This window comes from Schistocerca gregaria, chromosome X (genome assembly GCF_023897955.1).
Source record: "Schistocerca gregaria isolate iqSchGreg1 chromosome X, iqSchGreg1.2, whole genome shotgun sequence".
NCBI lineage: Eukaryota > Metazoa > Arthropoda > Insecta > Orthoptera > Acrididae > Schistocerca > Schistocerca gregaria.
Window position 1 is genome coordinate 109,925,215 of NC_064931.1, and position 25,980 is coordinate 109,951,194.

The 25,980-nt window shown below is 45.7% G+C and overlaps 1 protein-coding gene across 1 annotated transcript in view; it reads left to right on the top strand.

The window, feature by feature from the left end:
- The window catches only part of LOC126299170 (dystrophin, isoforms A/C/F/G/H), a 2,370,611-nt gene that overhangs the window by 550,487 nt on the left and 1,794,144 nt on the right, over positions 1-25,980 (top strand). The window contains exon 3 of the mRNA XM_049990931.1: positions 367-428. Coding sequence (XP_049846888.1) covers positions 367-428 — 62 coding nt within the window. The remainder of the gene's footprint in view (positions 1-366; positions 429-25,980) is intronic.

A 25,980-nucleotide genomic window follows, 5' to 3' on the forward strand; every position in this document is an offset into this window, starting at 1 on the left:
CGGAAACATAAATCTAGCTATAGCGAGAATTTTGCCATTATCAGTGATGGTATCGTTTTAAAAAAACATTCGAAATGTAGAAACATGTAATAAAATTAATCATATTTTCAGTTCTGTTGTTACTAATGGTATGCTGAAGTGATTCACCACAATTTCCTCTTTCTCTTGTTACATGTGAAGAAGAAAATTCTGCGAAAATTCAAGCGTGCGGTTTCCAAATTCAAAATTGGACTGAAGTTAATTATTAATCTAGATACACGGGATAAAAAATCTGTCTGATACCTTAATTTTTGCGGCGCTTTGTTACTTACAGTATTCGTACCGTGAAAGCTAGTTACTAATTTGCCTGTTTTACGTTTGTTTCAGATGAACGTGAAGATGTGCAGAAAAAGACATTTGCCAAATGGATCAACTCACAATTGATAAAGGTGAGTCTACTGTGAAAGTATGTATATTTATCACAAGCAGTTGTGCGGTTTCAAGCAGGAACTTGTTCTTTTTTATGCACAACATTGTCCGAATGATCTGGCTGAGTGTGAAAATGTAACTTATTTATCGCTGACTGTTAATAGCACACGCAGGTGCTAGTGTATAAATCAGCGAGTATTTCCAGTCTCTACTCTAAATGAATAATTGAAAATTAAATTCTACACTTACTATTACTGATTTTCTCACAATTAGTGTCAGAAGAGCTGTTTTCATTGTGCCCATGGCTTACTTGTCCGTTTCTTGTTCAAGTCTTCCTTTTTTGAAGTCGAAATTGCCGCAGATGGCTGTTTTGTATCATATTATCTTAGCTGTCAGCGTTCCTTAGTTGCCTGTGCCCTTTGCCTCTATCGTCTATCTAGTATTCCACTTTGTCTTTTAGTTGGCTACACCACTCTGTTGTAACTGTTCCCTCTTCGAGAAATGTCTTTTAATACTCTGTCCCGATAACATTTTAGTTGTTATTTGTTAGAAAATAAAAAAGAAGGAAGATTAGAATATGACGCCTCGACAGTAACGAGATATTTACAGGTGAGACACAAGCTGAAATTGGTCTCGGATAGAGATTGGAAATGGCCGCGTCCTTTTCCGAGCACCCATTAGTGCATTAAAGTGGTGTAGGCAGATTCCTGAAACCCTACAACGAGATCGTCTGCCAGGGACTTGAAGGCCACTCCTCCAGGATACGAGTCCAGTGCCTTACCACTGCGTCACTTCTGCTGGACGCTAAACCGTGGTCTTCTTTCTTCTCTCGTGAGCCACAGTTTCAGTACCCTGCATGTTGAGTGCCTTCCGTGTTGTACACGGTATGTCGGGCCCAGCAGGAAGTCCGAGTGTGACGACCTCCAGGTCTGTTCGGCGGGTTGTAGAAGATGAACTTAGTGGCGTGGAACCAAAGAGGGCGACGATATGTGCATAAGGAATCACATCCATACATTGCGCATTTTGCAGATTACGCCACACGTCATCAAGTGTTTCATGGAGAACTTCTACCACTGCGACATCTCACTTGTTCCTCCTTTATCAATATTTTTTGATATTTCGTGGGTCAATTCACCATCAGCTGTGAACGTCGATCTTGGCTTTGTACAATAATACAAGTACAGTTGTAGAATGAACTGCGAATACTTCTTTACAATTCTGATTGCTTCACACATATATAGGGTGTTACAAAAAAGTTCGGCCAAACTTTCAGGAAACATTCCTCACACACAAAGAAAGAAAATATGTTATGTGGACATGTGTCCGGAAACGCTTACTTTCCATGTTAGAGCTCATTTTATTACTTCTCTTCAAATCAAATTAATCATGGAATGGAAACACACAGCAACAGAACGTAACAGCGTGACTTCAAACACTTTGTTACAGGAAATGTTCAAAATGTCCTCCGTTAGCGAGGATACATGCATCCACCCTCCGTCGCATGGAATCCCTGAAGCGCTGATGCAGCCCTCCACAATACGAGCACGAAGAGTCTCTACATTTGGTACTGGGGTTGCGTAGACAAGAGCTTTAAAATGCCCCCATAAATGAAAGTCAAGAGGGTTGAGGTCAGGAGAGCGTGGAGGCCATGGAATTTGTCCGCCTCTACCAATCCATCGGTCACCAAATCGGTTGTTGAGAAGCGTACGAACACTTCGACTGAAATGTGCAGGAGCTCCATCGTGCACGAACCACATGTTGTGTCGCACGTGTAAAGGCACATGTTCTAGCAGCGCAGGTAGAGTATCCCATATGAAATCATGATAACGTGCTCCATTGAGCGTAGGTGGAAGAACATGGGACCCAATCAAGACATCATCAACAATGCCTGCCCAAACGTTCACAGAAAATCTGTGTTGATGACGTGATGGCACAATTGCGTGCGGATTCTCGTCAGCCCACACATGTTGATAGTGAAAATTTACAATTTGATCACCTTTGAATGAAGCCTCATTCGTAAAGAGAACATTTGCACTGAAATGGGGATTGACACATTGTTGGATGAACCATTCGCAGAAGTGTACCAGTGGAGGCCAATCAGCTGCTGATAGTACCTGCACACGCTGTACATGGTACGGAAACAACTGGTTCTCCCGTAGCACTCTCCATACAGTGACGTGGTCAACGTTACCTTGTACAGCAGCAACTTCTCTGACGCTGACATTAGGGTTATCGTCAACTGCACGAAGAATTGCCTCGTCCATTGCAGGTGTCCTCGTCGTTCTAGGTCTTCCCCAGTCGTGAGTCATAGGCTGGAATGGCCCGCATCTCGTGGTCGTGCGGTAGCGTTCTCGCTTCCCGCGCACGGGTTCCCGGGTTCGATTCCCAGCGGGGTCAGGGATTTTCTCTGCCTCGTGATGGCTGGGTGTTGTGTGTTGTCCTTAGGTTAGTTAGGGTTAAGTAGTTCTAAGTTCTAGGGGACTGATGACCATAGATGTTAAGTCCCATAGTGCTCAGAGCCATTTGAACCATAGGCTGGAATGTTCCTAAGACGCCGATCAATTGCTTCGAACGTCTTCCTGCCGGGACACCTTCGTTCTGGAAATGTGTCTGGATACAAACGTCCGCGCCACGGCTATTGTCCCTTGCTAATCCATGTATCAAATGGGCATCTGCCAACTCCGCATTTGTAAACATTGCACTGACTGCAAAACCACATTCGTGATGAACACTAACCTGTTGATGCTAAGTACTGATGTGCTTAATGCTAGTACTGTAGAGCAATGAGTCGCATGTCAACACAAGCACCGAAGTCAACATTACCTTCCTTCAATTGGGCCAACTGGCGGTGAATGGAGGAAGTACAGTACATACTGACGAAACTAAAATGAGCTCTAACATGGAAATTAAGCGTTTCCGGGCACATGTCCATATAACATCTTTTCTTTATTTGTGTGTGAGGAATGTTTCCTGAAAGTTTGGTCGCACCTTTTTGTAACACACTGTAGATCAATCGTCGATGCATAAACTGTATGTGGGGCCTGGCTACGTCGTAGCTACTGACTTAGCTGAAGGCTATGCTAACTAGCGTCTCTGCAAATGAGATCTCTGAAGCTATAACAAGTGAACCATTCCTATTAAAGTCGGCTGTAGAGCTGGCCAGTGCGCTAGCTTGTCTCGTCAGACCAGGCGAGTGGCGGCGCTCGGTCTGCTAGCGTCGACAGTGGCGACTCGCGGGTCCGATGTGTACTGATGGACCGCGGCCGGTTTGAAGCCTACAACCTAGCAAGTGCGGTGCCTTGCAGTGACACCACAATACTCATCTCTGTTCTTTTCATACTCATCTATAGCACTTAATAATCTTAATTCTTCTATCTGGCAATACTAGCATGTTCTTATCGGTCTGGGGCCTATCTATCTCTCTCGACAACAGCAGTTTAGAAGTACTGTGTCAGCATTTGCATACCTTTCTTTCTTGTGCGTATTTGTCACTGTATTCACTTCCTTACTGTGTCATTCTTGGGAGTCACCGTCACCCGTAGTTATTGCTCAGTTTTCGTTTTGCTTTACAGGTCATTCAGTTTCAGTGGAAAGAGAAAATAATGGGAAACATTATCCTTTTAACCTACCTATTAGTAGTGACCCATTTCTTTTCTGAAGCTCAGTAGAATTTCTTTCCAACATGCTTAAATTTTCATATTACACTTAATCCTCCTCAGAAATAAGAAACGTAGTCGTGCTACTTACACATGTGCAAGGCATTTAAGCAAGACTGATCAGAAATGTTGCTAAACGTCCATCATTTTGCGGAGATGGATTTCCGAACTGAGCGTTATGTACGAGGGTTGGAACTTAAATAGTGACAACTATTTGTTCACAACCGATACAAGAGAGTTACATGTTTGCACCTGCTACTGTCCTTCAAAGTAGTCACCAGCGTTTTGTAGAACACGTTGCCAGCGATGTGGATGGCGAAGTATACCATTAGCAGAGCCTGTTCCGTTAGTGGTGCGAATGGAGCAGTCTACTTCCTGTCAAATCTCTGGAACAATTCTGAAGCGAATGCCACAAAGCCAAAACTGAAACCCCAGTCCAACGAATGGCGTCATTATGGGTGAAAGTTATGGAGTTACTCGTGTATGACTGTTATGGTGTTATCCTAACGCATTACGTTCCTCCACGGCAGACCTTCAGTGTACAGTACTACTGTTCGTTTTTGGAGCGTCATGTGCGACCAGCTTTGCGAAAGAAGCGGCTAGACTTTCTGCGCAACCCACCATCATTTTGCACGACAATGCGCGTACGCATACAGCGCAAGCTGTGGCTGCTCTGTTCGGTCGACGGGACTGGGAGGTACTGTACCATCCACCATACTCCCCGGACTTAAGTCCTTGTGACATTGATTTGATTTCGAAGATGAAGGAGCCACTTCGTGGCATTCGCTTCAGAACTGTTCCAGACATTCGGCAGGCAGTAGAGCGCTCCATTTACACCATCAACAGAACAGGCTCTGCTAAAGGTATACTACGCCTTCCACATCGCTGGCAACAGGTTCTACACAACGATGATCACTACTTTGAAGAACAGTAACAGGGGCAAACATGTAACTCTTTTGTATCGTTTGCGAATAAATAGTTGCCACTATTTAAGTTCCAACCCTGCTATGAGAATTCCTAGCACATAATGCGATAGTTATCGAACAATTATATCTGCAAAATAATTAAATTAAGCCCGCCTGAGAATAATCCGAGCGTAAAGTTTCCAATGATTACGATGGATGGATGGTAGTGTGTCACACGTAAACTGAACTCTGTAAACAGAAACTGAATTCAATTTTTTCGATACAGTGCCCGTATATGTGCGAAAAACACATTTGCAGTTTTTGTGGCAGAAATTATGTTGACCAATGCATTGCTTGCCTAACGATGCATGATTACGATTGACTGCAGATGTTACTTAGCTATGGCATTCCCACGTCTTCAAGCTCCGGTACTGTAAAGGCACAGGCCCCTGCAGAGTGCGGCAACTGATAGAACAGTACTGTTGTGGCTGATGTCACCCACCGAGAAATCGCAAGCAGTGAGCAGGTTACGTTAGGTTAGGTTAGTGCCACCAGTCCTGCTCGAAGCAGATGGCGTAGATTTGTCAAGCAGGTCCACATGAACGGCGGTGCTCCAGCATCGAGCCAACACTGGACGCGGCTGTATGGACCACTACGAGCATGCGGAGAGATGACTGTGCTCACTTTGTGAGATCCAGTGTGCGCTAGTAGCTGGTTATGACGGCAGTCTTGCATCCGTCGGTTTTACACGCGCATTACTGCTATAGCAGTATGCAATTTATGATCTGAAATGTCAGTTAATGGCCGAACATTGTGCTGTGTTTCAAGTCACACACACTGATGTTGCAGCATTTGACGTCAACGAGGCATACTGCAGTTGGTTGTCAGTTTCTGTTTCGCTTCACGGCTCAACACTGAATGAGCTCAGCGTGATATTGACCTGTCCGACTGCACAGAGAGCGCTCTTCTGTTGCGTATATGTACGCCGTCTCTTTGCAGCTGTAGCCACTGTTATCTGCATCCTCAGAGTACGCGTTATTTCGTGTCATTCTTTGAATGCTGCAATTTCCATTAACATTAATGTAGTACGTTTGTGGAAGATAGTATTATGAGAGCATGCGTTAACCTTGTGAGGGTACAAAATTTTATCGCAGGTACGTGGGTCTATTTCACTGTTGCAGAAGCACAGGTGTAACATGCAGGTGTGTTGTGTCACGATTGACTGGAAAGAAGGAAAGATTAATGTCTAAAGCTCCGTTAGTGAAGAGGTCATTAGAGACGGAGCACACGTTCGTATCGGTGAAGTTAATTGGTCCTGTTCTTCCAGAGAAACCATTCCGGCGTTTGCCCTAAGAGATTTAGGGAAATCATGGAAAACGTTTAGATGGATGGCTGGGCGAGGATTTCAGTCACCGTTCTTCCGAATGCGAGTTCTGTGACTTAACACTGTGCTACAGCGCAGTTAGTCTTTGAGCGGTTCATATTATAATAATTTTGCAGATCATTGAGTTCTGTTCAGTGTTTCATTTCCATTACCTCAAAAGTTTTAGCATGTTGAACGAGTGCCGTATCATCCGCGTAGATCAAAGGTTCTTAACTTTGTTCTTTTAAATTTTATCCGGTAACGAGGCTATCTCATTGCTCTAAGAGATACATATTGCTCGGAGCTTATTGTGAAACACGCAAAGGATATTTGTCAAGTGGTAACCTATTGCTGTAGTATATACACTATATGATCAAAAGTATCCGGACACAACTGGCTGAAGATGACTTACAAGTTCGTGGCGCTCTCCATCGGTAATGCTGGAATTCATTATGTGTTGCCCCCCCCCCCCCCCACCACCACTTAGCCTTGATGACAGCTTCCACTCATACAGTCATACGTTCAATCAGGTGCTGGAAGGTTTCTTGAGGAATGGCAGCCCCTTCTCCACGGAGTGCTGCACTGAGGAGAGCTATCGCTGTCGATCGGTGAGGCCTGGTACAAAGTCGGCTTTCCAAAACATCCCAAAGGTGTGCTATAGGATTCAGGTCAGGACTCTGTGCAGCCCAGCCTATTAGAGGGATGTTGTTATCGTGTAACCACTCCGCCACAGGCCGTGCATTATGAATAGGTGCTCGAACGCGTTGAAAGATGCAAATCGCCATCCCCGAACTGTTCAACAGTGGGAAGCAAGAAGTCAAATATCAATGTAGGCCTGTGCTGTGATAGTGCCACGCAAAACAACAAGGGGTGCAAACCCCTCCATTAAAAACACGACCACACCATAACACCACCGCCTCCGAATTTTACTGTTGGCACTACACACGTTGGCAGATGAAGTTCACCGGGCGTTCGCCATAACCACACCCTGCCATCGGATCGCCACTTAGTGTACCGTGATTCGTCACTCCACACAACGTTCTTCCACCGTTCAATCGTCCTATGTTTACGCTCCTTACATCAAGCGAGGCGTCGTTTGGCATTTACTCGCCTGATGTGTGGCTTATGAGCAGCCTCTCAACCATGAAATCCAAGTTTTCTCACCTCCCACCTATCTGTCATAGTACTTGCAGTGGATCCTGAACTCCTATGTGATGGTCTGAATAGATGTCTGCCTATGACACATTACGACCCTCTTCAACTGTCAGTCAACAGTCTAGGTCGGCCTGTACGCTTTTGTGCTGTACGTGTCCCTTCACGTTTCCACTTCACTATTACATATGAAACAGTGGACCTAGGGATGTTAAGGGGTGTGGAAATCTAGCGTACAAATGTATGACACAAGTGACAGCCAATGACCTGACCACGTTCGAAGTTCCGCGGAGCGCCCCATTCTGCTCGATTTCTAATGACTACTGAGGTTGCTGATATGGAGTACCTGGCAGTAGGTGGCAGCACAATGCACCTAGCACATAGTGTATGTCCCCAACCAACTGCCCACGCATAACTGTGTCATATGCCACTATTAGATAAGCGAATATCACATCTGTCGTCTTATCTCCTTCAACTCCGTCGTCAGTGTGTTCGATCATATGGGGACTCTGACAGATCGTGACCTGTAGGTAGAATCCACACTGCTGTAACAGCTGGACAAACATATTGCGATATGTTTTCGTTCTCTCCAAGAATGGTCGAGAGTCAAACATGTCATACGCTTTTTAGGATTGACGGCTTCTTTCCAGAATAAAGTAAGACTTCTCTTGTGTTCTGCTCTTGCACATCTGATTATTAGGGCTTTCAATTGCGGGTGAGCTATAATCTGTCGTGAGGTGGAGCCCTTACCAGCGGCAGCGCCGCCGTTGCGCACGTTGGCCACTGTGGCCGCAGTCTGTACGTGAGGCAATACCTCACCGACTCGACCACCTGACCACCCTAGTCATTTCGAAACGTCTCTCTTCTCTTCTCTACTCGAATTAAAATGCCGCTAGTGTGTGTCTGACGGCTTTCTAACTGCTACTATTTAGGCCAAAGCAGGTATAGGAGCTGACGTCTGTTCAGTTTCCTGCTGACGCGCCACGGACCTCAGAGTTGTTTACGAAGACGTGTCTGCTGCTGGTTAAGCTGCTGCTTACTTAGTAACAGGTTTGTGCGACATATTCCTGGCACGTTAGCTAGAAAATCTATAAATTTATCTTCGTACCTCATGTTGTTGTTGTTGTTGTTGTGGTCTTCAGTCCTGAGACTGGTTTGATGCAGCTCTCCATGCTACTCTATCCTGTGGAAGCTTCTTCATCTCCCAGTACCTACTGCAACCTACATCCTTCTGAATCTGCGTAGTGTATTCATCTCTTGGTCTCCCTCTATGATTTTTACCCTCCACGCTGCCCTCCAATACTAAATTGGTGATCCCTTGATGCCTCAAAACATGTCCTACCAACCGATCCCTTCTTCTGGTCAAGTTGTGCCACAAACTTCTCTTCTCCCCAATCCTATTCAATACTTCCTCATTAGTTATGTGATCGACCCATCTAATCTTCAGCATTCTTCTGTAGCACCACATTTCGAAAGCTTCTATTCTTTTCTTGTCCAAACTATTTATCGTCTATGTTTCACTTCCATACATGGGTACACTCCATACAAATACTTTCAGAAATGACTTCCTGACGCTTAAATCTATACTCGATGTCAACAAATTTCTCTTCTTCAGAAACGCTTTCCTTGACATTGCCAGTCTACATTTTATATCCTCTCTACTTCGACCATCATCAGAAATTTTGCTTCCGAAATAGCAAAACTCCTTTACTACTTTAAGTGTCTCATTTCCTAATATAATTCCCTCAGCATCACTCGACTTAATTCGACTACATTCCATTATCCTCGTTTTGCTTTTTTTGATGTTCATCTTTTACCATCCTTTCAAGACACTGTCCATTCCATTCAACTGCTCTTCATCTACATCTACATCTACATGACTACTCTGCAATTCACATTTACGTGCTTGGCAGAGGGTTCATCGAACCACAATCATACTATCTCTCTACTATTCCACTCCCGAACAGCGAGCGAGAAAAACGAACACCTAAACCTTTCTGTTCGAGCTCTGATTTCTCTTATTTTATTTTGATGATCATTCCTACCTATGTAGGTTGGGCTCAACAAAATATTTTCGCATTCGGAAGAGAAAGTTGGTGACTGAAATTTCGTAAAAAGGTCTCGCCGCGACGAAAAACGTCTATGCTGTAATGACTTCCATCCCAACTCGTGTATCATATCTGCCACTCTCTCTCCCCTATAACGCGATAATACAAAACGAGCTGCCCTTCTTTGCACCCTCTCGATGTCCTCCGTCAATCCCACCTGGTAAGGATCCCACACCGCGCAGCAATATTCTAACAGAGGACGAACGAGTGTAGTGTAAGCTGTCTCTTTAGTGGACTTGTTGCATCTTCTAAGTGTCCTGCCAATGAAACGCGACCTTTGGCTCGCCTTCCCGACAATATTATCTATGTGGTCCTTCCAACTGAAGTTGTTCGTAATTTTAACACCCAGGTACTTAGTTGAATTGACAGCCTTGAGAATTGTACTATTTATCGAGTAATCGAATTCCAACGGATTTCTTTTGGAACTCATGTGGATCATCTCACACTTTTCGTTATTTAGCGTCAACTGCCACCTGACACACCATACAGCAATCTTTTCTAAATCGCTTTGCAGCTGATACTGGTCTTCGGATGACCTTACTAGACGGTAAATTACAGCATCATCTGCGAACAGTCTAAGAGAACTGCTCAGATTGTCACCCAGGTCATTTATATAGATCAGGAACAGTAGAGGTCCCAGGACGCTTCCCTGGGGAACACCTGATATCACTTCAGTTTTACTCTTCCAAGTCCTTTGCTGTCTCTGATAGAATTACAATGTCATCGGCGAACCTCAACGTTTTTACTTCTTCTCCATGAACTTTAATACCTACTCCGACATTTTCTTTTGTTTCCTTTTCTACTTGCTCGACATACAGATTGAATAATATCGGGGAAAGGCCACAACCCCGTCTCACTCCCTTCCCAACCACTGCTTCCCTTTCATGCCCCTCGACTCTTATAACTGCCATCTGGTTTCAGTACAAATTGTAAACAGCCTTTCGCTCCCTGTATTTTGTCCCTGCCACCTTTAGAATTTGAAAGAGAGTATTCCAGTCAACATTGTCAAAAGCATTCTCTAAGTCTACAAATGCTAGAAACGTAGGTTTGCCCTTCCTTAATCTAGCTTCTAAGGTAAGTCGTATGGTCGGTATTGCCTCACGTGTTCCAACATTTCTACGGAATCTAAACTGATCTTCCCCGAGGTTGGCTTCTACTAGTTTTTCCATTCGTCTGTAAAGAATTCGCGTTAGTATTTCGCAGCTGTGACTTATTAAACTGATAGTTCGGTAATTTTCACATCAACCGTATGTCATATATAATTGCATTTGTGAGACTCGCCTCCTGATTATGTCTTACAAGGGGAGGCCACGACGTTGGGATCACGGATCTACTTCAAACTTTCTCCACCACTAAAACAACATGGTGTACAGGTAGTAAGGTGCACTACTCTGACAAGGGCGAGAAAATCGCAAGAGAAGGTTTACGCGCCTATTATGCAACTGATGTATCAGTGCGAAGAAGATGTCCGCAAGAAGTTGTTCTGGTCAAGTGATCAGCGTTCACGCGTTGCACGAGGGTCGTCGACAAGGCGACTGTTCGAATCCTGATAACACTTATTTTTTGATCTATATTTTTTCGTAATTGGTCGCATTATTTAATTTCTGTGATGTTTGAGAGGTAATATAATGCACAAAAAAACACGTTCATTTTCATAAAGTTGTAGTTAATTTGATATGTTATTTGACCATTTACTATTTGTAATTAAATTTTCGAGAAGGAGGGACAGACTTTGGAAACCGAAGTCAAACCTCATAAAGAATTATGCGAATGATGTTATTCCTAATCAGTAATATTGTAAGTCATAATGTGTCAGACCACAAGAGTAATGCACAGTTTCTCGTCGCTTGTCCTCTTGACACCACACGTTGCACGATAGTATGTGTCATACATGGTAAAAATGAATTGAAACTTCATGCAAATCCACTTTTTTCTCTCTCTTTCTTCATTACATTATCTCTCCAGTCTCATACAAATTAAATAATGTGATCAGTGACGAAAAAAAGATTAATATTAAGTATGATCGGGAGATGAACCGTCACCTCATACACGTTCCTCCTACGAAGCTCTAACGCTAATCGCTTTACCATGCGAACTCTGAAAAAAAAATGTTCAGATGTGCGTGAAATATTATGGGACTCAACTGTTAAGGTCACCAGTCCCTAAGCTTACACACTACTTAAACTAAATTATCGTAACGACAAACACACACACCCATGCCCGAGGGAGGTCTCGAACCTCCGCCGGGACCAGCCTCACAGTCCATGACTGCAGCGCATGAGACCGCTCGGCTAATCCCGCGCGCCACGAACGCTGACGTCCGGCACCTACGCACAGAAACATAAGCCACGTAATTCACACATAAAACTTATCTCGCTATTTTCACGGAATTGCCAGAGTAGTGCAACTTATTACTTGCACATTATGTCGTTTTAATGGCCAACTAAATGTTTACAAAGTTTCAAGTAAGTCTGTGAGCCCAATGTAGTGGCATCCCCTTGTTAGTTGCAGGTTCAAATGTTTTGTGTGTTTCACTCGCACTTAATCTGAGACCTCAACCTTGTTGGTTCAGGATGACAGTTTCCAGTTTCTTCTAGTTGAAAGGAGTTTTATTTATTTATTTATGCATTTATTTTACCTGGCAAGATTAGGGCCTTCAGGCCCTCTCTTACACCTAACCAGGCATACTCAAATTGAACGAGTTACAGCTTCTACAGAACATTAAGGACATGATATTACAACTTCTTCTGTTTCGAAGTCCCGTACCGCGGTAACTAATGAGTTACTCGTATCTGACCTACTGTCAGTTGGCAGATCTTCTGACACTCGTTTCTGATCTTGCCTAGCAGCTATGTGGCCAAATGTATTCCTAGTACGCACCCAGAAAGAAAACATGAGTTTTTCACCAGTCTGAAGTGTTCTAACTGAAAACCAATCTTCAGTATAAAGACATTCATACTTCTTAAAATTGTTTCGAGCGTTATCAAGCTTGGAATACAGTATTTCATGCTTATTTTATTAGACTTCTTTTCTCGAAAACCGTACGTCCAACCTTTGTCGGATAAAATGTACCTTTGGCAAACCATCAAGGACGAATATGAGTCTAGCTTCGCCATGAGTCTGTTGGAAAGCGTGGAAAGCAAGAGACCAACAACAGAACAGCTAGTGCGAAAATCGTACTGTATTCATTGAATAGTGTTCTCATAACATTAACATTATTTTTCCTAGAAAGTGTGTGGTACTTTAACCGATCTGATAATATCTCAAAACAATATTTCTAGCACTAAATGAATGAATAACGCATAAGGGCGGAATCGTGAATAAATGTATTATCTTCCCCTTCTAAAAGTAACCAGAAATAAAAACATATAAATTGCCAGTAATCTCTTTGACTATTGTTAACAGAAAAAAAAACGATACAGTTAAACCAGTGAACCGACTGTGTGGAATGCATACATAGTTATCTTTTTAGGAATAGTTGATTCTCCGTCGAGTCAGGAAATATTAGTATTCAGACATTATCAGAAAGCTTCTTAAAAAACAACGTTGACTACACAGTTCGTACATAACAAAGCATAAATTCGCATAAAACTTGCTTATAAAATTTGTGAATTATTTTAAGTGAAAATAATTACGAATATTCTTGAGTTCCTTACATACATGGCACCAAAATCTGCTTGCACAGAGGGCTAAAAGCACACCCGTGGAAGGATCGGGAAGAAATAGTAATAGCGCTATAAAACATACCCTCTGCCGAGCACACAACATGTAGATGTAGCTGTAGATGTTATGATCACGTTCTGCTAGGTTCATTGTGCTCAAATGGCTCTGGGCACTATGGAACTTAACATCTGAGGTCATCAGTCCCCTAGAACTTAGAACTACTTAAACCTAACTAACCTAAGGACATCACACACATTCATGCCCGAGGCAGGATTCGTACCTGCGACCGTAGCAGTGGCACGGTTCCGGACTGCAGCGCCTAGAACCGCTCGGCCACCGAGGCCGGCGTTCATTGTGTCTTTGAGGTCAGACGTAAAGCCTATTTAAAATAAAATGTGTGCCTTGGTCGATGGAGTGAGATACGTGCACCAGAATAAGTTCGCATTGCTTGTGGTTTTCTGGGACGCCTCAGAGGTGCAGTATAAGATAATGACGATTTTGCTTTTAAAATTCCTACCAAACACGCGAAGAGAGCCGCCGGACATACCGCGATAAAGTGCTAATAAAACCCGGTACTACGCATGCGCCGTTTTCGAGAAAGAGGACAGTTACGACAGGCAGTGGCACCCTATGTTTCATCCTACAGACTCTGGAAGTAACTTTCATTAATGCGATAAAAAATGTGATTCCTCTGAACAGAGGCAAGATTTAATGTTACGGCACATTACTCGCCACCGTTATAAAACCCTGAAAGTGCCTTTCGTTAAATTTGTTTTCAAACACATCCACTATCGTGCCAAATTCCTCTTTCATTTCATATGTGTTGCTTAACTTACCAAAAGACTTGAAAGGTTGTTTCGATGATATTCATGTGACCTCGTGGCAAGACACTCCAGATCCCTCCCTTTGATGATTTATGCTTTCTCCCACCCCGTGATCCAAGCATCAAGCTTCGCTCAGTGATTGCTACTGCTGACCTAGTGCTACTTGTCGACGCGAATGAAATAGCTGCGTTTAGCTCCACAGTGTGACACCTATCGAATGCATCCAGCCGTATCCTTGTTAAAAACAGTAAGTGTCTAACTGTCTTATACACAGGTACATCGTGGTTTACATATTCAGCATATGTAATGAAATCATGTGGCTAAGTTGTCAAATTCAGCATATCAATAGATATCTTTGTGTTGTAAAGAGCGAAACACTATGAATAAATGACCTGAAACGCGCCTCGATACGAGGACGTGTAGAACAGGGAAATAATAATAATAAGTGATTTAAATGGCAGGTGTGGCGTGCACGTAGGCCCAACAGCGCTCTCTTTTGAGTGACCGGAGAGGTGAGCTTACGCAACGCTCAGACGGCGTGAGCCGTCATAAGAAGTAGAAATGTGTAACCAAGAGCTACTATACTCACCGACATCACAGGGTGGAATATCGACATGTGAGTGCATTCGAACGGGTCAGAATGATTGGTCTCGGTGAGGCGTATGTGGAATCAGTAGAGAGAAGAGGGCCGTACACAGCGCAGACACAGTGTGATCACAGCATGAGATGTCCGCCATGTTTTCCGCTTGCCCGTAACGGACAGAGCAGTTTCGTCCACAGTGTTGGCGCGAAACTGGAGCACTGCAAGGGACGTGAACATGTCTGCGTCGACGCTTCGACGCCGTCTTCTGCGGGTTGGACTGGTAGCATGCATGCTATTGCGTCGGCTTCCATTGACCGGAACCCACCAACGCTGCAGACGGCAATGGACACGTGAACGCTGCCACTGGCGCGCTGCGTGCCAAAATTCCGTGTTTTCAAACGAATCCCGCTTCAACTTGTCCTACAGTGATGGCCACTAACGCTTTCGGCGCCAACGTGGTGGACATAATCCGACAGATTACACTGAAACGCCAAAGAAAGTCGTATACGCACGCGCATTTGAATACAGAGATACGTAAACAGGCAGAGTACGGCGCAACGGTCGACAACGCCTATATAAGACAACAAGTGTCTGGCGCAGTTGGTCGATCGGTTACTGCTGCTACAATGGCAGATTATCCATATTTAAGTGAGTTAAACGTGGAGTTATAGTCTGCGCACGAGCGATGGGACACAACATCTCCGAGTTAGCGATGAAGTGGGGATTTTCCCATACGACCATTTCAGGAGTGTACGGTGAATATCAGGAATCCGCTAAAACATCAAATCTTCGGAATCCCTGAGGCCGGAAAATGATCCTGCAAGAATGGGGCCAACGATGACTGAAGAGAATCGTTCAACATGACAGAAGTGCAACCCTTCCGCAAATTGGTGCATATTTCAGCGCTGGGCCATCAACAAGTGTCAGGATGTGAACCATTCAACGAATCATCATCGATATGGGATTTCGGAGCCGGAACTGTTCAAGCTGGTGGAGGCTGTGTAATGGTGTGGGACGTGTACAGTTGGAGTGATGTGGAACTCCGGATACGTCTAGATACGCCTCCGACAGGTGACACGTACGTAAACATCCTGTCTGACCACCTGCATCCATTCATGTCCATTGTGCATTCCGAGAGATCCAGCAGGACAATGCGACACCCCACACGTCCAGAATTGTTACAGAGTGGCTCCAAGAACACACTTTTGAGTTTAATCAGTTTCGCTGGCCACCAAACTCGTCAGACATTAACATTATTGAGTATATCTGAGATGCCTTGTAAACGTGCTCTTCGAGTGAGACCTCCACCCCTCATACTCTTACGGATCTATGGACAGCCTGGCAGGATTCATGGTGTCAACTCCCTCCAGCACTTCTGCAGTCATTAGTCGAGTCCACGCCACATCGTGTTGCGGCACTTCTGCGTTCTCGCGGGAGCCCTTAACGATAGAAGGCAGGTGTACCAGTTTCTTTGCCTCCTCAGTATGCATTGTTGAGCGGCATAAAGTAAGGATAATTGCAGAATTTGGTACCACACAACGTGGAGCTACACAAAACTGGTGCTAATAGCGTAGGCACATAGGGAACACACGCGACACAGATCTTTAAGTCATCGGTATTGTTGATAAGTTGAGAAAACCGTCCCGAACGCATGTGCTACAAAACGCCACTGTTTCCTGCGTATGTACACCGACATCACTATGGGATATTGGCAAACTCTGGATCAGGTGGTCGAGCAGCTACTGGGGTATAGCCTCCCATTATTGCACCAGTGCCTGTCGGAGCTCATAAAGTGTTCTAGGGGTGTGAAGATGTGCAGCGATACCTCGACCGATAGCATCCCAGACGCGCTCGATGGAGTTTAGATCTGGAGAACAGGCAGGCCACTCCATTCGCCTGATATCTTCTGTTTCAAGGTACTCTTCCACGATGGCAGCTCGGTGGGGCAGTGCGTTATCATCCATCAGGAGGAAGGTGGGATCCACTGCACCCCTGAAAAGGCGGTGCAAAATGACTTCCCGATACACCTGACCTGTTAGAGTTCCTCTGTTAAAGACATGCAGGGGTGTACGTGCACAATCATAATCCCACCCCACACCATCAAACCACGATATCCATACAGGTCCCTTTCAAGGACATTAAGGGGTTGGTATCTGGTTCCTGGTTCATGGCAGATGAAAACCCGGCGAGAATCACTGTTCAGAGTATATCTGGACTCGTCCGTGAACATAATCTGGGACCAATGTTCCAATGAGCAACATTTTGTGATCAACACAATCAAACGCCTTAGTTAAGTCAGAAAATATTCCTAGCATTCGAAACCTTTTGTTTCACCCATCCAGTACCTCACAGAGAAAAGAGAATATAGCATTTTCAGTTGTTAAACGACTTCTAAGCTGAACTGTACATTTGATATCAAATCGTGTGGTACAAAATGGTCAATTATTCTTACATACACATCCTTTTCAATAACTTTAGCAAGCACTGATGCCACATAAATAGGTCTAAAATTGTCTACAATATCCCTTTATCCCCTTTTATAAAGTGGCTTTACTACTAAGTTCATTAATCGTTCAGGAAACTGACTAAAGGAAAAATTATAAATGTGGCTAAATACAGGGCTAACATGTGCATCACAGTACTTTAGTATTCTGCTAGGCACTCCATCATAATCATGATAGTCCTTAGTCTTCAGTGATTTAATTATTGACTCAATACCCTCCTTGTCTGTATCACAGAGGAGTATTTCAGACAACAATCTCGGTAAGGTATTTGCCGAGAAAGTTATATGTTTCCCTGTAGAAACTAAATTTTTATTTAATTCAACAGCAATGCTACGAAAATGATTGTTAAATAGTGTACATATAGCTGATTTATCAGTAACAGAAATATTTTTACTACCAACTGACTTTATATCGTCGACCTTGTGCTGCTGACCACACACTTCCTTCACAACTGACCATATGGTTTTAATTTTATCCTGTGAATTAGCTATCCTATTTGCATACCATATACTGTTTGCCTTCCTAATAACATTTTTAAGCACCTTACAATAATGTCTGTAATGGGCTACTGCAGCTTGATTGTGACTACTTCTAACATTTTGATATAATTTTCGCTTCGTTCTACATGACATCCTTATCCCACTAGTCATCTGCCTATTACTGCTAGTACCCCGTTTAAACGACGTGTCGGTGTCAAGTAGGAGAATCGTAATATTGTATCCGACCATTACAGGTTTGATCTTCCTACTCATTCTCATTAACATACATTTTTCCACATTTAGGGCTAGCTGCTATTCATCACACCAACTGGAAATTTTCTCTACGTCGTCTTGTGTCTTCCTACAGTGACACAACTTCGACACCTTATCGCACACCACGGCCACCGCAGATTGCTGTCCTCCGTGTCAGCCAAATCATTTCTGTGTGTAGAGAACAACAGCGGTCCTGCCACACTACTGTGGGGCACTGCTGACGGTACCCTTGTCTTTAACACTCGCCGCCGAGGACAACGCACTGTGTTCTAGTATTTAAGAAGTCTTCGAACCACTGATGTATCTGTGGACACATTCCATGTGAAATATTATCTTGACAGTGCACCCAATCATAAAGTAATATGTGTGAGGCAATCGTTTGTGGACAAAACATTCTTGAAATGGACTTGCCTATCCAGAATTCCAATCTGAACCCAGTGAATATCTCTGGGATGGGTTATAACGGCGGCTTCGCTACAAATCCCAGTGTCCAACCTCGCTATCTTCTCGGTTTCCGCTTTCGAGGATGAATGGGCTGTTTCTCCTCCGCAAAAGTTCAGACACCTCGTTCAAAGTGTCCCCAACAGAATTCAATCCGTGATAAAGGCAATGGATGGACACAGCCCATAGTAATGCCCACTAACAAGCGGCCGGATATTTGTGATGAAATAGTGTAACTGTTCTATTACATCTTCAATCTTCATCAACATATTGTCTGATCCTACACTATATAAGAATAATTCTGCAGTTAGCGACAATTCATATATTATCGTGCAGCGTAGGAGCGGGCACTGATAGAGACACAAACAATTGTAGCCTTTTGAAAATTGACGTTGTTGCCCTGAACCGATAGTGTGATCAAATAAAGGGTTTTTGGAACTATTTGTCTCTGATCGTGGTATCTCTTTAAAATTGTTTAATTGAGCAGTGGCCGCGTAGTTCAAAAAGTCCATCGTGAATAAAGTAACATAGAACAGTCCCTATTCGTGAGAAATTCTCTACAGTTATTTATAATGACTGCTCACGTCTTTGCCTTTTTCTCATTTAGCTATTACGCTGAACTTTTGGAGGCAAGTCAAGAGCAAAATTGAACGAGCTAGCGGAAAAGGCCATACAGCTCTACAGGTGGCGGGACATCGTGGCTCGCAGGACGAGATGGAACAGGTTCACGTACGACAGAACTGAACTCTGCTAACTGAGAAGCTGCCTTCAGACTTTTTGTCTGGTAACACTTGCTGGATTCTGTGCTGTTTCTGAGTGTCGCCACCTCTGAATTACCTTCTGGGCAATGCGGTTTCGATTTTCATTGCAGTGATGATTTATTATTAGAAGGAATGTTACAGTTTAATGCACTGTCTCATTAGAGGAGGAGCAGTAGCTCAACTGAACGAGAGAGAGAGAGAGAGAGAGAGAGAGAGAGAGAGAGAGAGAGAGAGAGAGAGAGAGAGAGAGAGAAAGAAAGAAAGAAAGAAAGAAAGAAAGAAAGGAGAGATCGATCGTAGCTTTGTTGAACAGACTGTCCTACTATTACCGTACAGTGATTTAAGAAAACTACGGGAAATTAGAAACAGGGCGTCTGACTGAGATTTTCACCCAGTTTGTTGGGAATGTGGATCCATTACTGTATTACGTAGCCCTGAAATATGTGCAGCACTGCCAAATTTTGTCAGTATCTGTTTTAAACAGTCGAACAGTAGCTGAAGTTACTTCCAGTAATAAATAAACGTGTGCCAGAAGCACATGAGTAGCTCCTTCGTATAGACTATGAAATATAAAAATGCTTTGAAACTGTTTTATAATATTCACATCAAGACTTGTATCTCGTTAGTTAATAATTGTTATCTATACTTCACTCGCTAACACCAATGCCTGAACTTAGTAGTGAAGGCTCTAGAGTGGGTTTTAAGAGTGCGTCGGAATCAACGTCTGCTCGTTCTTTTTTCTTAGTTCCCGAAAGCACTTAAGGCGAATATCAGCAGAGTTTTTCAAAATAACCACGAACTCTTCCGTGAAACCACTCATTTCCACTTTCCTGATGATCTTAGTGTCGACATATCGATAAACTGTAGCATATTGTCACCATTGCCAGAATCGGATAGAGAATATCAAACCCCGACAGCGTAGGTCTGTATTTAGAGCGTAATTATACAATCAGCTATTCTGCATATACCTGTAACGTACATGTAAACATGAAATGTAGGAAAGGGAAAGCGTTGGTGGGTAATGCGGTTGCGAAAGTTAAAGACGCTAGCCTCGAAATTTGATTAATCGCGTCTCATGAGCGGTTGCCTCAGCCGCTTCGGCCATCCAGACACGGTTTCTGACTCACTCTGATTTTCAACTTATCTTTCGTCCCTCGTCCATTAAACTCACTATTTGATTCTCGTAGTAGTTCACACGGTATTTGTGCATTCGCACAACAGACATCGATGAGCCTTTGCCCTCATTTTGAGGTATATACATGCGAGAGGGACGCTACATTGCAGCGTGCGATAAGTTGGAAATTTGAGTCAGCCAGTGACAGTTTCCGGATGGCCAGTCCAGCATTCGCAGTCGTGCAGTGCGGACTTGCTGTTGTTTACTTTCTGCGGCCGTCACTTATGTGTAGTACAACTATGGCCAACCGTTTTAGAAAATTAACACTACTATTTAGCTTCCTCAACGACTACACCCGACCAGAGGCTTTGGAAGTGGAACGCTTCCTACGTGACGTTGCTAAGACCCCAGCTTCCGACATCTTGGGCATCCATTTGTCCATATTAAGCAGTACGGGGTTCGTCAAAGTCGTCAATGAGGCGGTGTGCGAAAGAATACTTCGTGACAGCAAACATAGACAATGCTTTTGCTACGCCGGCGGATATGTTAGTGCGGTCACCGTCGACCTCGCAGGCTTGGGAATGCGCACCATACGAGCTTTCGAACTCCCTTTTGAGCTCCCGGCGGAAGACATTATTACGGCTTTCCGCCCCTATGGCACTGTACATGGCCACACTGCCGAACGCTGGGAGCAATTCCAAACGTACCCCGTTCTTAACGGTGTACGGCAGATCACGATTAACCTCCATCGCCGCGTGGATCTTATATGCAAATTGGCATCAGGATGCCGCGCGGTTGTCATACATGACGCCCAACCCAAGACCTGTTTCGTGTGCGGCAAAGAAGGCCACCTCAGGTCTAAGTGTCTTCAGCGACGAACCACACAATTGCCAGCCGCTATCGAGGCGCCTCCGACTCCGACGACAGTTTTACCGATCACCTACACATCGGCGCTCTCTTCTCCTCCCGCAGGCCGCCGTCCGTCGGACCATGTACCGGTGACCCTTCCTGCTGCCGCTCGGAGTGGCCGAGCGGCTCTAGGCGCTTCAGTCTGGAACCGCGCGACCGCTACGGTCGCAGGTTCGAATCCTGCCTTTGGCATGGATGTGTGTGATGTCTTTAAGTTAGTTAGGTTTAAGTAGTTCTAAGTTCTAGGGGACTGATGGCTTCAGAAGTTAAGTCCCATAGTGCTCAGAGCCAGAGCCCTTCCTGCTTTTAAGGATAACTCCGTTGTCGACGCGTCACGCTGAAAACCTGACGGTACTCCGGCGGCACTACCATCAGCGACGACTTCCCATACCTTCTCGGCAGATGATACGGACGCCCCTTCACTTATCGGCCCCGCGACGCCCTTCCTCCCAAACCGCCGCGACTCCCTCCCGTCTTCCGACACAGAGGCACAAACACGCAAACAACGTTCACCTAAAAGGCGCAAGAGGAGGCGACGTACGACATCTGAACCAGGCAAATCACTTCCCCCTGAGGCTCTAGAGGCTGTCCGGCCCAAGGCCTCGGAGAACCTGCACGACGACAAACTGACACCGGCTCTGGCTGTGTCGGTGCCTACTCTGTTGGCTCGCTCAGGTGCACCTGAACCAATGGACACCGTTGCGACTGCCGCCGAGACGTCCTCCGCTCCTACGGACGACGTGGAACATAAGAACGCCACAACGACAGCGCCCTCGATGCGTGGAGTGACGACGTTGACGATGGCCCGAACCACACGCTGGGGACGGGGTTACCCCAGACGGAGGCCTAGTTACGCCGCCAACGCCGTCAGGTGGAGTACGGCATGAGTCGCCGCTGTCTCACCCCTCTTCAACAACTGCTGATGGAGTTCCCCTCCACGGCGGGGCACGACTCCAAACCTACGGAGTAGCTACGACCAACACCAACACCATTAGCTGCCATGTGAAAATTCAACTGCTGTGAGAGATGAAATGGGCATCGGACGTCGACATCGCACTACTGCAGGAAGTACATTTAGAAACACTTCCATACGTCGCGAGATATAATACTTATGCTTCTCCCGGTGACCACCTAGGACGTGCGTAGCCATCTACGCCCGAGAAGGCATTCCGGTGACTGATCACATACCTTCCATCCGCCAGAGGCATGGCCGTCACCGTCATGGGGACGCGTATTTTTAACATTTACGCTCCGTCAGGCTCCACTCGCAGACGCGACAGGACACACTTCTATTCAGAAGAAGTTTTGTTGCTCCGCGACACTTGGGAAGTTCGGCACAGCGACACACCTGGACATACTTACCAGACGAGTCACTCCGAGAGCCGCCTCGATAGGATTTACGTCTCCCGGGAACTCTCACCTGCAGTACAAGGTGCAGAACTTTGACCCCTGGCCTTTTCGGACCACTGTGCATACATCTCCAACATTCTCCCCCCGCAACAAATGGTCTGGCGTAGTCGTGCACCGTGGAAGCTAAACGCCTCCCGTATTCCCGATCCCGAATGTCTTCAACGCGTTACCGAGACATGGGCTACCTGTGAGCGTCGTTTACCTAAGCACTGCACAACTTTGACTTGGCGGCTGGAATGTGCCACACCTACCATTCGACGTACCTTGATTCAGTATGGCAAGGAAGTAGCTGCATGACTCCGGCACACTTCAGACTATTTCTAAGCCGTTCTCCGCGGCCTGGACGCCCAGCCGCCGACCCCTGGAACTCAGAGGGAACGCAACAGGATTAAGGCACCAACTGTAACGCTGACACGCCGTAGACATCACGGGGCGATGGTGCGGATCCGGCGTCAAGATTCGGCAGAACAGGAACACCCCACCATGCATCATATCACCACCGAAAAGAAACATCGACGACAACGACTCATCACGGAGATCTACACTTGTCGTGCCCAGCAACTCACTTGCCAGGTCGTAATCGTCAACGCCTTTATAGACCACTACCGCACAGCGTACCAGGAAGAGAGTACCAACAACCGCGCTGAGGAGTTTGTGTTAACACACCTAACTCGTACCCTCACCGGCGTCGAGGCGGACTAGCTGATGGAGCCGGTTACGTGCGACGAAGTGAACGATGCAATCGACAAAGGTGCTCTGAATAAGAAGGTTGTCAATTGAATTTTATGACGCTTTTTTTCAGTTAATGCCGCACGGTGGACGAAAGTGATTCATGAATTGTTGACGGTGGGTAATCCTTTGTCACGGGAAGTATTATACCCATCCACAAACGGAGACCGGGAGTGACAACAGCACGTTACCATCCCCTAACTATGCTTAACGCAAATTATAAATATTTTGCACGACTCCTGGCGACGCGATGCCGCAAGATCCTGGCCAGCATTTCCAGAACAGACAACCTGGGTGGCTCAGTTAATATACAAACGGCCACAGGAGAATGACGCGATTTAATTGCAAAGGCAGCGGCGTGCAGACTCCGAGCCGCGGTGGTTGCCATTGATTTTGACAGCGCATTTGACAACGTTCAGGCTCGTTTTCTGTTCTCAGTAACCAGCCAAATGGGTTTTCCACCCGCCTTTATCGATGTCATCCGGCGCCTATACGGCAGCACCGAATCACTGATTCAGGTCAATAGCCGTGTGGCGGGACCAGTGGCGATCCGTCGTTCCATAAGGCAAGGTTGTCCACTTTCAACACTGATCTATGCCATATACCTGGAGTCACTCATTGGGAATCTGACGAGCCACTTTTCTGGTCTCATTTTGGGACAGCACACTTTTCGGTGTCGAGTGTATGCGGACGACCTACTCTTGGTCCGCTCACGGAATGAAACACAAATGGATTTTGATGTGATATCAGCGTGTGGAACTGCAGCGGGCATTAACATGAATGTGGCTAAACCCTCGGTGATGTCCATTGGACACGTTCTCTCACACGACGACTTAGCACCTCTCCCGTATGTACAGAAACTACGATACCTTGGTCTCGTTTTCACCTTCACAGTGCGCCGCTCCGCTGCCATCAGTTTTCGGCGTACTCTCCAAATTATCCTGACGACGGTGCAACAAATTCTCCCCCGCCGACTCGATTTTGTATAATTTTGTATAATACCTCAATCAACATGTGGCGTCCAGAATGGTGCACATCGCACAGGTACTCGCGCTGCCACCAACTATTGTACGCAGCTTACAGGCTGCATTCAAATACTTTCTTACTGCCGGTACGGTTTTTAGGCCCGCCTTGTCAATGTGCGACTCCGAGCGACGTCTTTGTACATGTCCACCACGCACAAGCAGTGGAACGGGGGCCCCTCCCTTACGCGCAGCTTGCTGGAAATTCTTATGCCCTCGACCATGACGCCAACAAGTACCAGTCGGACACATTAAAAACATCAATCGACGCGGTGGCCCACGGCTTGGCGTCATATCCACCAGTGCTTCCTTCTCTCCAACGTCTGGGCAACATGGTTCCATCTAGGCGCGCAGTCCGGAACCGTGCGACTGCTACGGTCGCAGGTTCGAATCCTGCCTCGGGCATGGATGTTTGTGATGTCCTTAGGTTAGTTAGGTTTAAGTAGGGGACTGATGACCACAGCAGTTGAGTCCCATAGTGCTCAGAGCCATTTGAACCATTTTTGAACATGGTTCCACGTCGCATGTGGAAAATTGGCCGTTGTGCTAATGGACCCTCCGCTTTGTTCAATTTGCCACCTCATGGATGGCGATGCCCACGAACTGACTTGTGTTGTCACCAGTGACGTTTGGAAACTTGGTCGACAGTTCGTTGCCCGTTACCTCCGCTTTCCGCCGGATTCGATTAACCCGTGAACTTTTATCCATCCTAAGGATGTTTATTTCCCCGCCACCGAAAATAATGCGATTGTATGGGTCATGGGGTGGACGATCACCTACGTGTATAACGCTAGCGACAAATCACGCTTCGAATTCTGGCAGTACTTACAAACCGCCCACAGTGAAATCGGGTACCGACCGCGCTGCCGCGTCTTCTTCGCCAATTACCTACACGCAGTCTTTACGTCACACCTGCTCAGTTGGATGGTGCCGCACGCGGAAGACACTCCGCCCCCCCTCCCCCCCCCCCCCCCCCCTCCTGCTGCTGACATGTGAGACTCTTCGCGCTACAAAATGGTTCAAATGGCTCTGAGCTCTATGGGACTCAACTGCTGTGGTCATTAGTCCCCTAGAACTTAGAAGTACTTAAACCTAACTAACCTAAGGACAACACACACATCCATGTCCGAGGCAGGATTCGAACCTGCGACCGTAGCAGTCGCACGGTTCCGGACTGCGCGCCTGGAACTTCGCGCTACATATCTATAACGTAACCCACAGTGGAGTAGGCCCATGGACAAGCGCCCCCTTTCTTTTATGCACTATACCAGAGCATGCAGGTCATTCTCTCAACTCTGCTGTCTCTTCCTCCTTGGCTTCTGTCCTCCTTTCGGTCACTTCTTCTGGGTAGTGGCGCCGGGGACACCGTGGCCAGGCCTCGCATGTTGACCCCTGCCCACTCTGCCTCCACGCTCCATCTGCCGGGCAGTTGCGTGCAAGTCTTATCATACCCCCGCACCTTTTCCCTTTGGTCTCACACCTCTCAGCTTACTTCAGTATTGCTATCATTTTATCCCACGCCTTGTTAATGAAGACTTTTGCTCGCCTTGTTCGAGTGTAATGTCTCGTGTTGTTTCCCCCGGAAGGATGGCCTTTCTGTTGTATTTATGCATCTGTCTCGCGTGTGTCTTTGTTTACTTACCCTGTTTCTGGTAAAAAATGCCACTAACACTTAT